Source organism: Dendrobates tinctorius, unplaced genomic scaffold (genome assembly GCF_039654945.1).
Source record: "Dendrobates tinctorius isolate UK_male_01 unplaced genomic scaffold, ASM3965494v1 ptg000082l, whole genome shotgun sequence".
Lineage (NCBI taxonomy): Eukaryota > Metazoa > Chordata > Amphibia > Anura > Dendrobatidae > Dendrobates > Dendrobates tinctorius.
Window position 1 is genome coordinate 7,857,721 of NW_027361750.1, and position 13,420 is coordinate 7,871,140.

Below are 13,420 nucleotides of genomic sequence, written 5' to 3' on the forward strand. Positions count from 1 at the left end.
GGAGGGATTATGGGAATCAGTACAGACTGGTAGGACAAAGGTCCGCAGGATGTGGAACGGAAGCAGAGCCACAAGTGTTGTGAATTCGCTTTCTGGCCTACCTCTGGTTACTACTGAAGGTAGTGGAGCTGGTCAAATTGACATAGGGGTTGCGAGTTCTCTTTCTGGGCTCCCTCTGGTGGTTACTGGAGGTAATCTGATTAACAGAGGTTTGCCACCTGATAATGAGGATGACAATTGGAGATCTGGGGTTTCAGACTGGGATTTAAGACAGCCGACTCCCTCTATCCCTGTTTGTGATTTTCTTCCTGCCTCCTGAGGTCTTAGTTTCCAGCTCAGTCCCTGCATGTTCAGCTAAGTGTTCATTTGCTATTCTGTTTACATTTGATCTGGTTTTGTCAATTTCAGTTTTGTGTGGGTCAACCAGCTCCGGCTGGGGCTGTGCTGAATCACCATCCATACATCCATATGTTACTGCTTGTGCCAGTTTGTTTTTGTCCCTTATTAGATTGGCCTCTTTTTGCTCTGCTTTCAGAATATACCAGAGTGCTGATATAGTGGGCTAAGTCGTGCGACTTCACTATTTTTTGCAGGTTTTTTTTGCGTGATTGCAGACAGTGTCTATCCTGTCCTGTCTAGTCAGTGTGGGCCCCATCGCTTGCTCAGTCTATTTTCCTACCTGCGTTTGTGTTTTCATCTTGTCTCACTGACAATATATGTTTGTTTGCTATCTATTCCTTTGGGGTCTGCTCTGGGGCAGTTTAGATTTCCCCTTTCTTGCTTTAGGCTTAGTTAGCTCTCTGGCTGTGCCGAGGCGTCTAGGATCATCGTAGGCACGCTCCATGGCTACTGCTAGTTGTGTGGATAGGATCAGGGGTCTGCAATCCGCTTAGTTACCAACCTCTCTGGGTCACCAAGGAGGAGATCAAGCCCAAGCCACAGAAAACCAATCCTAACACACAAGGTTGTTGAGCAAGTGTTAAGCAGAACTACAGGTATGCGGGGCAGAACTGCAGATATGCGGGGCGAGAGCAAGGCAGAGTAAACATGAGGATACACACAGCAGGGAAAGGAAGCCACAGACAAGGATACAAACAGGTACAGGTTAGGGCTGAGTTCTGACAAGGTCCGGTATAGGGACAGGATCTAGGATACAAGAATATGACACCATACAGACAAGGACGGACATGGAAACATATATTGGACAAGGACACAGGCCTGAGTATGCAGCCCTAAGGGTGGTGGAAACATAGGACACAAAGTGCACGGTAACAGGTCTGGGAATGTAGCCCCAGAGAAGGTGGAAAACAAGACAGGACTTGGTACCTCAGCAGCAAGACACTAACTGAGGGAAATGGTTGCTCAGGCATCCTCCTATGGGTGGGGATGTCTTAAGTACTTGAGGCCTCTTGACAATTGGCAGGGGGCACTTTAGGAAGGTGCACACTGACTCAATAAGAGCCAGGGAGTGCCAGCACTGCCCCCTATTCACACAGCCAGGAAGTATGCAGAGAGCAGGCAGGAGACTAGGGGCACCCAGCATGGAACCGGCAGAAGACAGAACTCACAGCATGGCCCAGAGTAGTGAGTAAGCTGGTGTATAAGGCAGGTGGGCGATGGGATGCCATGCAGTGATGCTGGCAGGGTTGTTACAAAGAAAAGATCTTCATACCTGTGTATAATTGTACTATCCTGTCTTATCTAGATCTCCATGAGTACAATAGAGCATTTGACTTTCATTAAAGTCTCTACCAACCATCTAATGACATGACTCTGCTAGTCATGTCCTGTTCTACACGGCAGATCTAAAAATTGAACTGCAGAAAGGTCAGGTTACTGCTTGTGCTCCAGTAACTGATAAACAAATTAGTCGTTTTTTAATGGGTAAATGCATACAAATATTTGTCACAGCCTGCTGTTCGTGTTATATTTTTTTTGATATCCAGATAAATTCAATACAATGTGCATTATATAAAAAATAGAATAAATGACACTGCCATGTTTCTTACACTATATCAATGTTATCAACTTTATTTGCACCCTTAGGATATCAAACATTTGGCTTGACATGTGCATATAGTTATAGTCCTGAAGTTCATATGAAACTCATCAGGGTGGCACACATCCTTTGTTCTTAGTGATATGTTTTGCGTCCACCCAAGATCAAAAAAATCATGTATTCTCTGTCAACTTGTTAAACATTTTAGAGCTATTTCTGGGGAAACTAGCTAATGCATAATATAGCTGCTAATACAGAATTTTCCATGGATAGTCAAACCATTTTCTGAGACATCACTGTATAACTATACTAGTTAAGAGGCAGAGTGGAAAATGCAACAACTTCACAGATCCACAAATTATATTTACTATTTTTACTGGATATAGTAGGATTATAAATTTTCTAAAAAAAAAAAAAAACTAATTCAGGAGCCGAAATTGACATTTATGTAGTAATAGATCAAATTTAACTCTAATTTATTTTCCCTTTTTTGTTTTCAAAGGATTATTTCACAGATCTCATCACCAATGACAGCATTAGTTACTTTAAACAGACAAAGAGGATATACCCACATCGGCCAGTTATGATGGTTATCAGTCACGCTGCACCACACGGCCCTGAGGATTCTGCGCCTCAATTTTCAGAGCTCTTCCCAAATGCTTCCCAGCATATGTGAGTTTAAATCTCTAGTCCAGCAAGAGACTGACAATGAATTTTTTATAACAAATGTATTAAGGATGAGCAAATCTGTCCTAAACTAATCAAATTTGTATAGAATTTTACAAATATCAGATTCTATCAAATCTGAATTTTTGGGAGTTTAGCAAAATCCAGCAAAATAGTGGCCAGCTGGCTGCCATCTTGTTGGATTCATATAAGCCACAAAGGGGTTTAAAATTTCATACTCCTCTAACCCCTCACCTGTCCCTGCCACCACAGCTTCTTGACGATCATCCTATGGCTTTCAGAGCTCCCATTCCACTCCACCGCTGGCTCCTCTTCACTTTCTAAAGTTCATTGGTTAGGTCTGTAAGGATATTCAACGTTGTGAGTGACATTGAAGAGGAGGTCTGTGCCGGAGTAGGTTGGGAACTTTGAAACCCAGATGAGGACTGGGGAGGAATCGACGGCAGCAACTGGTGAGGTGCTAGGTGAGATTTTTTTTTTCCACTACTTCCTGGCTCACCCACTTATTTTGCATTTGGGTTGAGAAACCTCAGAGCATAATAAAAAGATTTATTATTATGCATTTCAATGGCAATCTGGACTCATTCGATTTCACATCAAATAAATTCCATGTGAATTGAATTTTCCGGTATACGATTTTGAGTGAATCTGCCAAACTTGAAATTTGGCAGATATGCTCATCTCTAATATTGTTTTTCTTTCACATTGAGTATTACTTTTCCAAAAATATTTCTCTGACTTTGTTTTTTGCTTGAATATGAATATAATTATTTAAGTGATTTTATTTGGATTTTTTAAAGACCGAAAATTAGTGGCTTATGTGAAGTGGGTGAAATTAAAGGTTGTCTCTTTGTAAAGTAATATGAGTTGACCTAAAAGGATCTTGAATTTCTATGTAGATGGTTGGCCTAGAATGTGCAATGTTAAGACATTGTCAGCCTTTAGGCTGGTTGAATTAAGGCTGTGGTTCCCTTACACACTACACTGTTAATCACATTTTGTCACCAAATCAAACTAATGTTATAGTTTGGGATGCAGAAGAAGAGTTTTAAAATCTGCACTACATCTGCTGCTCATACACTCATCTCGGCTTTCCTGGTTTGGACTTCGAGCAGGTGTAGCTTGTTGTATTCAGAAATTAACCATATTAAAGCCCGTATGAACCACAGAAGGTCAATTTTTCTTTTTTTTTTTTTACATTTTTATTTTCATTCAAAGGACATTTGCACATAGGTTTGGAACCTGCAAACTAAATCCTACAAGTCATTATCGATCCTTTAAGGAGTCTTGCAATATGACTTAGTGCACAGTTAACTTGAAGATGAAATGATCTCTAAAAGGGCTAAAGTTAAAGATGACATCACATTTCCTTTGTATTTTTTACAAAAATTAATATAATCTTTTACATTTTAAACATATTTTTTATATTTTAAAAATGATAAAAAGGCTAATTGTCCAATGCAAAAGTTTTGGCACCATGGTTAGTTAGTACTTGGTGGCACCCCTTTTGCAAGTATTACAGCTTGTAAACGCTTTTTGTAGCCAGACAAGGGTCTTTCAATTCTTGGTTGAGGGATTTTTATCCATTCTCATTGGAAAATTCTTCCAGTTCTGTGAGATTCCTGGGTTGTCTGGCGTGCACAGATTTCCAATGATGGTCAGATTCGGGGACTTTGAGGGCCATTATAAAATGGTCTGCTTGCACCTTTTGGGGGAAGTCTATTGTGAATTTTGACATGTGTTTACTATCATTATCCAGTTGTAGAAGCCATCATCTTTTCAACTCCAACTTTTGTACAGATGGTGTTATGTTTGTATCAAAAATTTGTTGAAATTCCATTGAATCTATTCTTTTCTCTACCAGTGAAATGTTCCCCATGCCATTAGAGCTTCAACATAACCCCAAAGCATTGATTCACCCCCATCCTTAATGGTTGGCGAGATGTTCTTTAACTGAAATTCTGTGCCCTTTTTTCTCCACACATACCTTTTAATCATTGTGGCCAAAGAGTTTTATTTTACCCTCATCGGTCCACAGGACTTGTTTCCAAAATGCATTAGGCTTGTTTAGATGTTCTTTTGCATACTTCTGATGCTGAATTTTAGGTGAGGCTGCAGTAGAATATTTTTTTCTGATGACTCTTCCATGAAGGCCATATTTGTGCAGTTGTCTCTGGAGTTGTGGTACATTGTTCTACTGTTCAAAGTCTCCTAAAGCTTTCCGAAGGACTTTCGCAGGAATGCGGGGTTCTAATTTGCCTCTCAAGCAATCCTACGAGCAGCTCGCAATGAAATTTTGCTTGTTCTTCCAGACCTTATCTTGACCTCCACTGTTCCTGTTAACTGGCATTTCTTAATTACATTTTGAACTGAGGAAAGGGCAACTTAAAAGTGCTTTATTTAATTATAGTCTTCTCCTGCTTTGTGGTCCTCCATCATTTTCACTTTCAAAGTGCTAGGCAGCTACTTAGAAAAACCCATGGCTGCTATTTTTTTTGACACAAGGTTAGAGGATTCTGGGTTTTTATATAGCTGGGAAATTTGCATCACCTGTCCTTTCCTAGCAATGGTGGGCAAGCCATACCCCTAACAGGCTAGTTAAGATATGAAACCTTGGTCAAAGTTGTCTGAGCACAGAAATCTCCTGGGTGCAAAACTTTTTGCATCAGCCTATTTTTCCTTTTTGTAATTTTTAAAATTAAAAAAATGACAATATACAGTGGGGAAAAAAGTATTTAGTCAGTCAGCAATAGTGCAAGTTCCACCACTTAAAAAGATGAGAGGCGTCTGTAATTTACATCATAGGTAGACCTCAACTATGGGAGACAAACTGAGAAAAAAAAATCCAGAAAATCATTGTCTGTTTTTTTTTCATTTTATTTGCATATTATGGTGGAAAATAAGTATTTGGTCAGAAACAAGCAATCAAGATTTCTGGCTCTCACAGACCTGTAACTTCTTCTTTAAGAGCCTCCTCTTTCCTCCACTCATTACCTGTAGTAATGGCACCTGTTTAAACTTGTTATCAGTATAAAAAGACACCTGTGCACACCCTCAAACAGTCTGACTCCAAACTCCACTATGGTGAAGACCAAAGAGCTGTCAAAGGACACCAGAAACAAAATTGTAGCCCTGCACCAGGCTGGGAAGACTGAATCTGCAATAGCCAACCAGCTTGGAGTGAAGAAATCAACTGTGGGAGCAATAATTAGAAAATGGAAGACATACAAGACCACTGATAATCTCCCTCGATCTGGTGCTCCATGCAAAATCCCACCCCGTGGGGTCAGAATGATCACAAGAACGGTGAGCAAAAATCCCAGAACCACGCGGGGGGACCTAGTGAATGAACTGCAGAGAGCTGGGACCAATGTAACAAGGCCTACCATAAGTAACACACTACGCCACCATGGACTCAGATCCTGCAGTGCCAGACGTGTCCCACTGCTTAAGCCTGTACATGTCCGGGCCCGTCTGAAGTTTGCTAGAGAGCATTTGGATGATCCAGAGGAGTTTTGGGAGAATGTCCTATGGTCTGATGAAACCAAACTGGAACTGTTTGGTAGAAACACAACTTGTCGTGTTTGGAGGAAAAAGAATACTGAGTTGCATCCATCAAACACCATACCTACTGTAAAGCATGGTGGTGGAAACATCATGCTTTGGGGCTGTTTCTCTGCAAAGGGGCCAGGACGACTGATCCGGGTACATGAAAGAATGAATGGGGCCATGTATCGTGAGATTTTGAGTGCAAACCTCCTTCCATCAGCAAGGGCATTGAAGATGAAACGTGGCTGGGTCTTTCAACATGACAATGATCCAAAGCACACCGCCAGGGCAACGAAGGAGTGGCTTCGTAAGAAGTATTTCAAGGTCCTGGAGTGGCCTAGCCAGTCTCCAGATCTCAACCCTATAGAAAACCTTTGGAGGGAGTTGAAAGTCCATGTTGCCAAGCGAAAAGCCAAAAACATCACTGCTCTAGAGGAGATCTGCATGGAGGAAATGGGCCAACATACCAACAACAGTGTGTGGCAACCTTGTGAAGACTTACAGAAAACGTTTGACCTCTGTCATTGCCAACAAAGGATATATCACAAAGTATTGAGATGAAATTTTGTTTCTGACCAAATACTTATTTTCCACCATAATATGCAAATAAAATGAAAAAAAAACAGACAATGTGATTTTCTGGATTTTTTTTTTCTCAGTTTGTCTCCCATAGTTGAGGTCTACCTATGATGAAAATTACAGACGCCTCTCATCTTTTTAAGTGGTGGAACTTGCACTATTGCTGACTGACTAAATACTTTTTTTCCCCACTGTATATATTTTCCCTTCACCCATGACAGCACCACCTGACAGCACCGCCTGAGAGAGGGATCCGCCCCGCCAGGACAGGAACCTACTTAGACATAAGGGGCGGCTCCTCTCCCCCGCTTCAGTTGGGTTCCTGTCCTGGAAGGAACCCCACGGTCGGACGGTGCCTGTCATGGGCGAAGAAAATGGACCCAGCCCCGTCCCGGCGCGGGAAGAGCAGGTGTCTCACCTGCAGCGTCGGGCGCTGGATGCGCAGTCCCCGGGCCCTCCGGGGTTCCGGGTTCATGCGGGCGTCGGTGGGATCTCCGGGGTCTGCGGAAGCCCCCACCACGCCGCCCTCCCCTCGCGCACGCCGCATCTCGATCCCCATAGCAGGGGAGAGACGCTGGCTTCTTCCGGCCACTGACGTCAGCGGCGCATTGCATGCTGGGTGCGCCGGCTGACGTCAGAGAAGGGCGACGGTGTAATGGCACCGGGTGCGACGCCGGGGCTTTCTGAGCGGCCGGCGGTCGCAGGGGGGAGGGGACGCTCACCTGAGCGGAGGCGGGGTATTTAAAGAAGGAAGGCGACAGCAGACGGCAGTGCAACATGGAGTCGGAGCAGGAACGTTCAGCGTCCCTGCCTCCCTCGCAGCCCTCTGGCAGAAAGCATGGAAGCCATTCCAGCAGCAGTCGCCCCAGCCGCAGGTCGGGGGATTCAGCAAGATCCAAAGAACGCAGGTCACGTGCCCCGACGCAGCCTTCGAGTCCGGTACCCTTGATTTCGGGTGGTGAGTGATCTTCGTGAATGTTAGCTTTTATGTTAATAGGGCTTCTGTTGTATGCTTCACCCTGTAGGAAAGGCCTAGGAAAGCGGGAAGCAAGAAGAACAATAGGGATTGTGCTATATGTAAATCTCCCCTAGCAAGAGATTGGCAAAAAGATCTCTGTGCTGCATGCATTCAGCGGACTATGGCGGAGGAAGCGCCTAGTTTCGCAGCCAATCTGATATCTGCCCTAAGGTCAGAAATGGAAGGCTCAATTAAGTCCCTATTGAAAAAAGGGAAAAAAACCAGGAAGGATCCCCCCCAGTTACCCCTCAGATTCCGCGTCAATGTCATCTCAGGCGGAAAAATCATCCTCCTCAGACTGCGACATGGGAGGTAAACCATGTTTCCCTGTAGAAGACAGACGCCCTCCTAAAGGCCATCAGAGCTACAATGGGCCTACAGGAAGAAAAGGCGGCTAAAACCCTAGAGGATGTTATGTTTGGGGGGCTTCAGGAGACAGGAGAGGAAAAAACGGACCTTTCCGGTAAACGAGAAGATCCAGGCACTTATTGAGAGAGTGGAAAAAGCCCGAAAAATCAGGGGCCCTTCCATCCACTTCCAAGAGGCGATATCCCTTCGAGCATAAGGATGCAGAGATATGGGACAAGATCCCCAAAATAGATGCAGCGGTGTCCAGATCCTCCAAAAGGTCGGCCCTGCCCCTGGAAGACGCAGGGGTTATTAGAGACCCACTAGACAAAAAGGCGGACTCATATTTGAGGCACGCATGGGAAGCGACAGCAGGAGGACTAAAGCCGGCAATAGCGGGTACTTGTACGGCACGCTCCCTCATGATCTGGCTGCAGCAGTTAGAAGAAAAGCTGGCTTCAAGGGTCCCAAGAGAGAAAATCTTATCGGAGATGTATCTCTTACATGGGGCAGCAGCTTTTTTGGCCGATACCTCGGCGGACTCTATGCGAATGACAGCCAGGGCAGCGTCACTATCAAATGCTGCTAGGCGCGTGTTATGGCTTAAGGGCTGTCCGGGTGACCTTCAGTCCAAGGCCAAATTATGTTCTCTTCCCTGCGACGGTCGATTCTTGTTCGGTAAGAACTTGGACGATATTCTGGAGAAAGCAGGCGATAAGAAAAAAGGCTTCCCCAGATTCCCTATGGATCAGAGGAGACAGCCCTTTCGGAGGGGAAGATTCAATAGGGGGCGCCCTCCCGCTGATAGGAGAAGATGGGAGGACAAAAGAAAAAAAGAATCGGGATTTATGTTTGGTGGAGGTACCTCCACCTCAAGAAAGTCGCCACAGTGACGCCAGTGTTCCAGTGGGGGGGGATTGGCACTCTTTTTCCAAACCTGGGAGAAGATCTCCTCCAGCGCCTGGATCCTAACCATCCTAACAGAAGGCCTGAAAATTCCCTTCGTCCGTCAGCCAAAATCCGTAGTCGTCATCACACCCATCAGGAAGGTGACCGAAGAGCAGGTGGCCTTGGAAACAGAGATCATGAGCCTGATAGACAAGCGGGTACTCTCCGAGGTACCACGGCTACAGGAAGGGAAGTGGTTTTATTCACCCCTTTTTCTGATAAAAAAACCCGATCAAACTTTCAGGACAATCCTAAATCTCAAACGGCTCAACCTATGGATAAGGAACTCGACCTTCAAGATGGAATCAGTAACTACGGCGGTGAAGCTGCTACACCAAGATTGCTTCATGGCCGTGGTCGATTTAAAGGATGCGTATTATCACATCCCTATCCACCCAGATTTCCAAAAATACTTGGGGGTAGCACTTTATATTCAAGGCACACTAAGGCACTTTCAATTCAGGGCTCTTCCGTTTGGCATATCTATAGCCCCGAGAGTTTTCACCAAAGTCATAGCGGAAGTGACAGCCTTTCTCCGGATTCACGACACGGTCATAATACCATACCTGGACGATTTTCTCATAGTAGGCAGCTCGGAGGACCACAGTACAGCGCAGTTGACCCGGGTGATCAACACCTTGCAGGAATTAGTGTGGATAGTCAATTTCAAAAAATCAAAATTGCAACCCCTAAAACAACAGACCTTCCTAGGATTTATACTAGACTCAGAAAAGCAGGAGTGTCTGCTCCCATAGTCCAAAATAGAAAAGGTGCAGAATCTGGCCTTCACGGGCCAAAACCAACCATGTATGACTTTAAGAAGAGCAATGTCCATGCTAGGTACCCTAACATCCTGTATTCCGGTGGTCAGGTGGGCTCAGTTTCACACCCGGCAACTCCAGTGGGAGATACTAACAGCACAAAGATCGCTAAGAGGGCGTTTAGAAGGAAAGCTGGAGCTTTCCTTAAAAACCAGAGACTCTCTCAATTGGTGGCTGGACAAGAAAAATCTGACCTTGGGAATACCGTGGGACAGACAGACGTCAGATATAATCTTAACAGATGCGAGCTCCTCGGGGTGGGGGGCACACCTAAGGGGCATCATAGGTCAGGGTTCCTGGACGCGTCAAGAAAGGAAAGCATCCTCCAACCTGAGAGAACTGTGGGCAGTGAGCAAGGCCCTAGGTCACTTCATTCCGCTACTCCAGGGTCGAAACGTACGCATCATGTCAGACAACAAGGTAGTAGTGGCATACATCAACCACCAAGGAGGGACAAGATCACACTCCTTAATGGAAGTGGCGACAGACATTCTGAGCAGAGCGGAAGAACACCTACACTCCTTGACAGCCTTACATATAAAAGGGACAGAAAACGTAGAGGCAGACTTCTTGAGTCGCAATACCCTGAAGCAGGGGGAATGGGTGCTAAACCGGTCCATTTTTCAGAAAATAACTCAGCTTTGGGGGAAACCGGTGATAGACCTGTTTGCCAACAAACACAACAGGCAAACAGAAAGGTTTTGCTCTCTAAACCTGAGAGAAAATCCATGGGCAGTGGACTCGTTGCACATCCAGTGGAACTTCAGGCTAGCTTATGCGTTCCCCCCAGTGGCTCTGATTCCAACAGTTGTCAGGAAAATCAGAAACGATCAGGCCAGGGTGATTCTAATAGCTCCATTTTGGCCAAAAAGGCCCTGGTTTGCTCTACTACGAAGGATGTCCCTCTCCGATCCATGGGTCCTACCAGAAATCCTGGACCTACTAGCTCAAGGTCCAATATTCCACGCTCAGGTCAAAGGATTCCATCTGACGGCGTGGAATTTGAAAGGGCGCTTTTAATGGATAGAGGGTTCTCCCCAGGGTTGGTGGCCACCCTGCTAAAGAGTAGGAAACCAGTGACGACTAACATCTACGGCAGAACATGGAATAAGTTCCTACAGTTTTTAGATAGGCCGTTAGGGAAAGATCCCCCGATTAATACCATCCTGGAGTTCTTACAATCGGGGTTGCAGATGGGGTTAGCAGTGAACACACTGAAAGTTCAGGTGTCTGCACTAGGGTCGCTCTACAACTGCAAATTGGCATCAAATAGATGGGTAGCCAGGTTTATTAAATCCTGCCATAGAGCTAGGCCTATCCCAATGCACTGGATAGCCCCATGGGATTTAAACCTAGTGCTAGAGGCCCTTACAAAAGATCCGTATGAGCCATTACATCAGCTACCCCTGAAGTTTCTGACCTTAAAAACAATCCTGTTAGTGGCCCTCACGTCAGCCCGCAGGATAAGCGATTTACAGGCGCTCTCAGTAAATCCACCTTATACGCAAATCTTTCAGGATAGGGTAGTGTTAAGAACAGACTCCGCGTATCTGCCCAAAGTAGCTTCAGATTTCCATCGGGGCCAGGAAATTGTCCTTCCATCTTTCTGCGAGAACCCAAAAAATCGGGGGGGAGAAAAAGTTCCATAATCTAGATGTTAAGAGAGCTCTTGTAGAATACATATCTGTGACTAGCCAGTGGAGGAGGTCCCAGTCCCTATTCGTAGCTTTTCAGGGTGCCAGGAAAGGCTATGGGGTTTCAAAAGGGACTATTGCTAGATGGATTAGGGAAGCCATTAGTGTAGCCTACACAGCTAGTGGTATCCCGATTCCTGACGGCTTCAAGGCTCATTCCACCAGAGCCATGGCGACCTCCTGGGCCGAAAAAGCAGAGGTATCGATCGAACAGATTTGTAAGGCCGCTACCTGGGCCTCACCTTCAACCTTCTTTAAGCACTATAGGTTGAATCTATCCTCCTCTGCTGACTTAACCTTTGGTAGAAGGGTGCTGCAAGCGGTGGTCCCTCCCTAAGGTGTTTCGAATCTCAAAAAATCTCTCAGGTGGTGCTGTCATGGGTGAAGGGAAAACAGTTTGCTGATCTCTAAAGGGGCTAAATTCAAAGTGGACATATTTTCTTTGTATTTTAGGCAAAAACCACCATGGTTACTTACCGGTAGCCGGTTTTTCCGGAACCCATGACAGCACCCGTGTATTCCCCCCCCTTTTCACCATATGGGTGTGCACAATTAGTAGGGTGTTTTTTTGAGTGTTGCGGTGTTGGATTAAACATGTAACTAACCGGGAAGTCCCCTCAGTGCTCTGTAACCCAACTGAAGCGGGGGAGAGGTGCCGCCCCTTATGTCTCAGTAGGTTCCTGTCCTGGCGGGGCGGATCCCTCTCTCAGGTGGTGCTGTCATGGGTTCCGGAAAAACCGGCTACCGGTAAGTAACCATGGTGGTTTTTGCCTAAAATACAAAGAAAATATGTCCACTTTGAATTTAGCCCCTTTAGAGATCAGCAAACTGAAGATGAAATTAACTGTTCAAAATAACAGTAATTTTGACCAGGGGTACCCAAACTTTTACATGTCACTGTATGCAGTGCTGGTTCTGCAACGTCAACCGTCTTGGTAAAACTTTGCCTTTAGGGCCCAAGTAATAAAATGTTGAAGCTATAATAAATATTATTTGTACAAGTATTTTAAAATACTTTCCACTTTTTTTCTTATTTTATTGTTTTCTGGATCTTTACTTATTCCAAAGTACATTTTTTGTGTTTTTTTTTTTTTTATTATTTAAAGACGTACAACGAAATCCAGGTTAACGTAATAATTGAAGCCAGACAAGTAGACTAATACAAGCAATACAACTTAACTCCCGACCAAGACAATCGTCCACGAGTCCTTAACATTCGGGGACCCGGTAGTAGAGGTCAATTCGGAGGGTCTTTCACTTTTTAATTTTTAACAAACAGTACAGGAAACAAAAGACAGAGCAGAGGAAGGAGGAGAGCAGTTGAAGCGAAAAGAGTGTGGGGGGGGGGAATAAGTAATGGAGCCAAGAGAGGCACAGTGTACGCTTTTCAGATAACATATAAACAACTAAAATGTTATTGGCTTTAAAAAAATATATAAAAAAATTCGGAAAGAAATAAAAGTGTTTTCCAAGAACATTTGTCCAAGTGATAATATACTTGGAATAACCCAGCTGGGGTGTAACTACTTCAAGGTTCCAAAAGATGTTCCCTCCAGATTATTAAACCAGAGCTGTCTGTAACAAGTTTATTTCCAATTTCCTTCCCTCGTTTCATTTGTTTTTATCTAAAAAGAGAATGTTATTTGCACTGAATTAAAAAAAAGTAGTTAACAAAATGTTTGTCAAAATTTATACTGTGTATATACAGTTGTGTGAAAGTGTTTGCCCCTTCCTGATTTTACATGTTTGTCACACTTAAATGTTTCAGATCACCAAA

The 13,420-nt window shown here is 44.5% G+C and overlaps 1 protein-coding gene across 2 annotated transcripts in view; it reads left to right on the plus strand.

Annotated features, from left to right (window-relative positions):
* The window catches only part of SULF1 (sulfatase 1), a 264,486-nt gene that overhangs the window by 157,896 nt on the left and 93,170 nt on the right, over nucleotides 1–13,420 (plus strand). For both annotated transcript variants that reach the window (XM_073583862.1, XM_073583863.1), the window contains exon 6: nucleotides 2,502–2,671. In XM_073583862.1, the coding sequence (XP_073439963.1) occupies nucleotides 2,502–2,671 (170 nt within the window). The remainder of the gene's footprint in view (nucleotides 1–2,501; nucleotides 2,672–13,420) is intronic.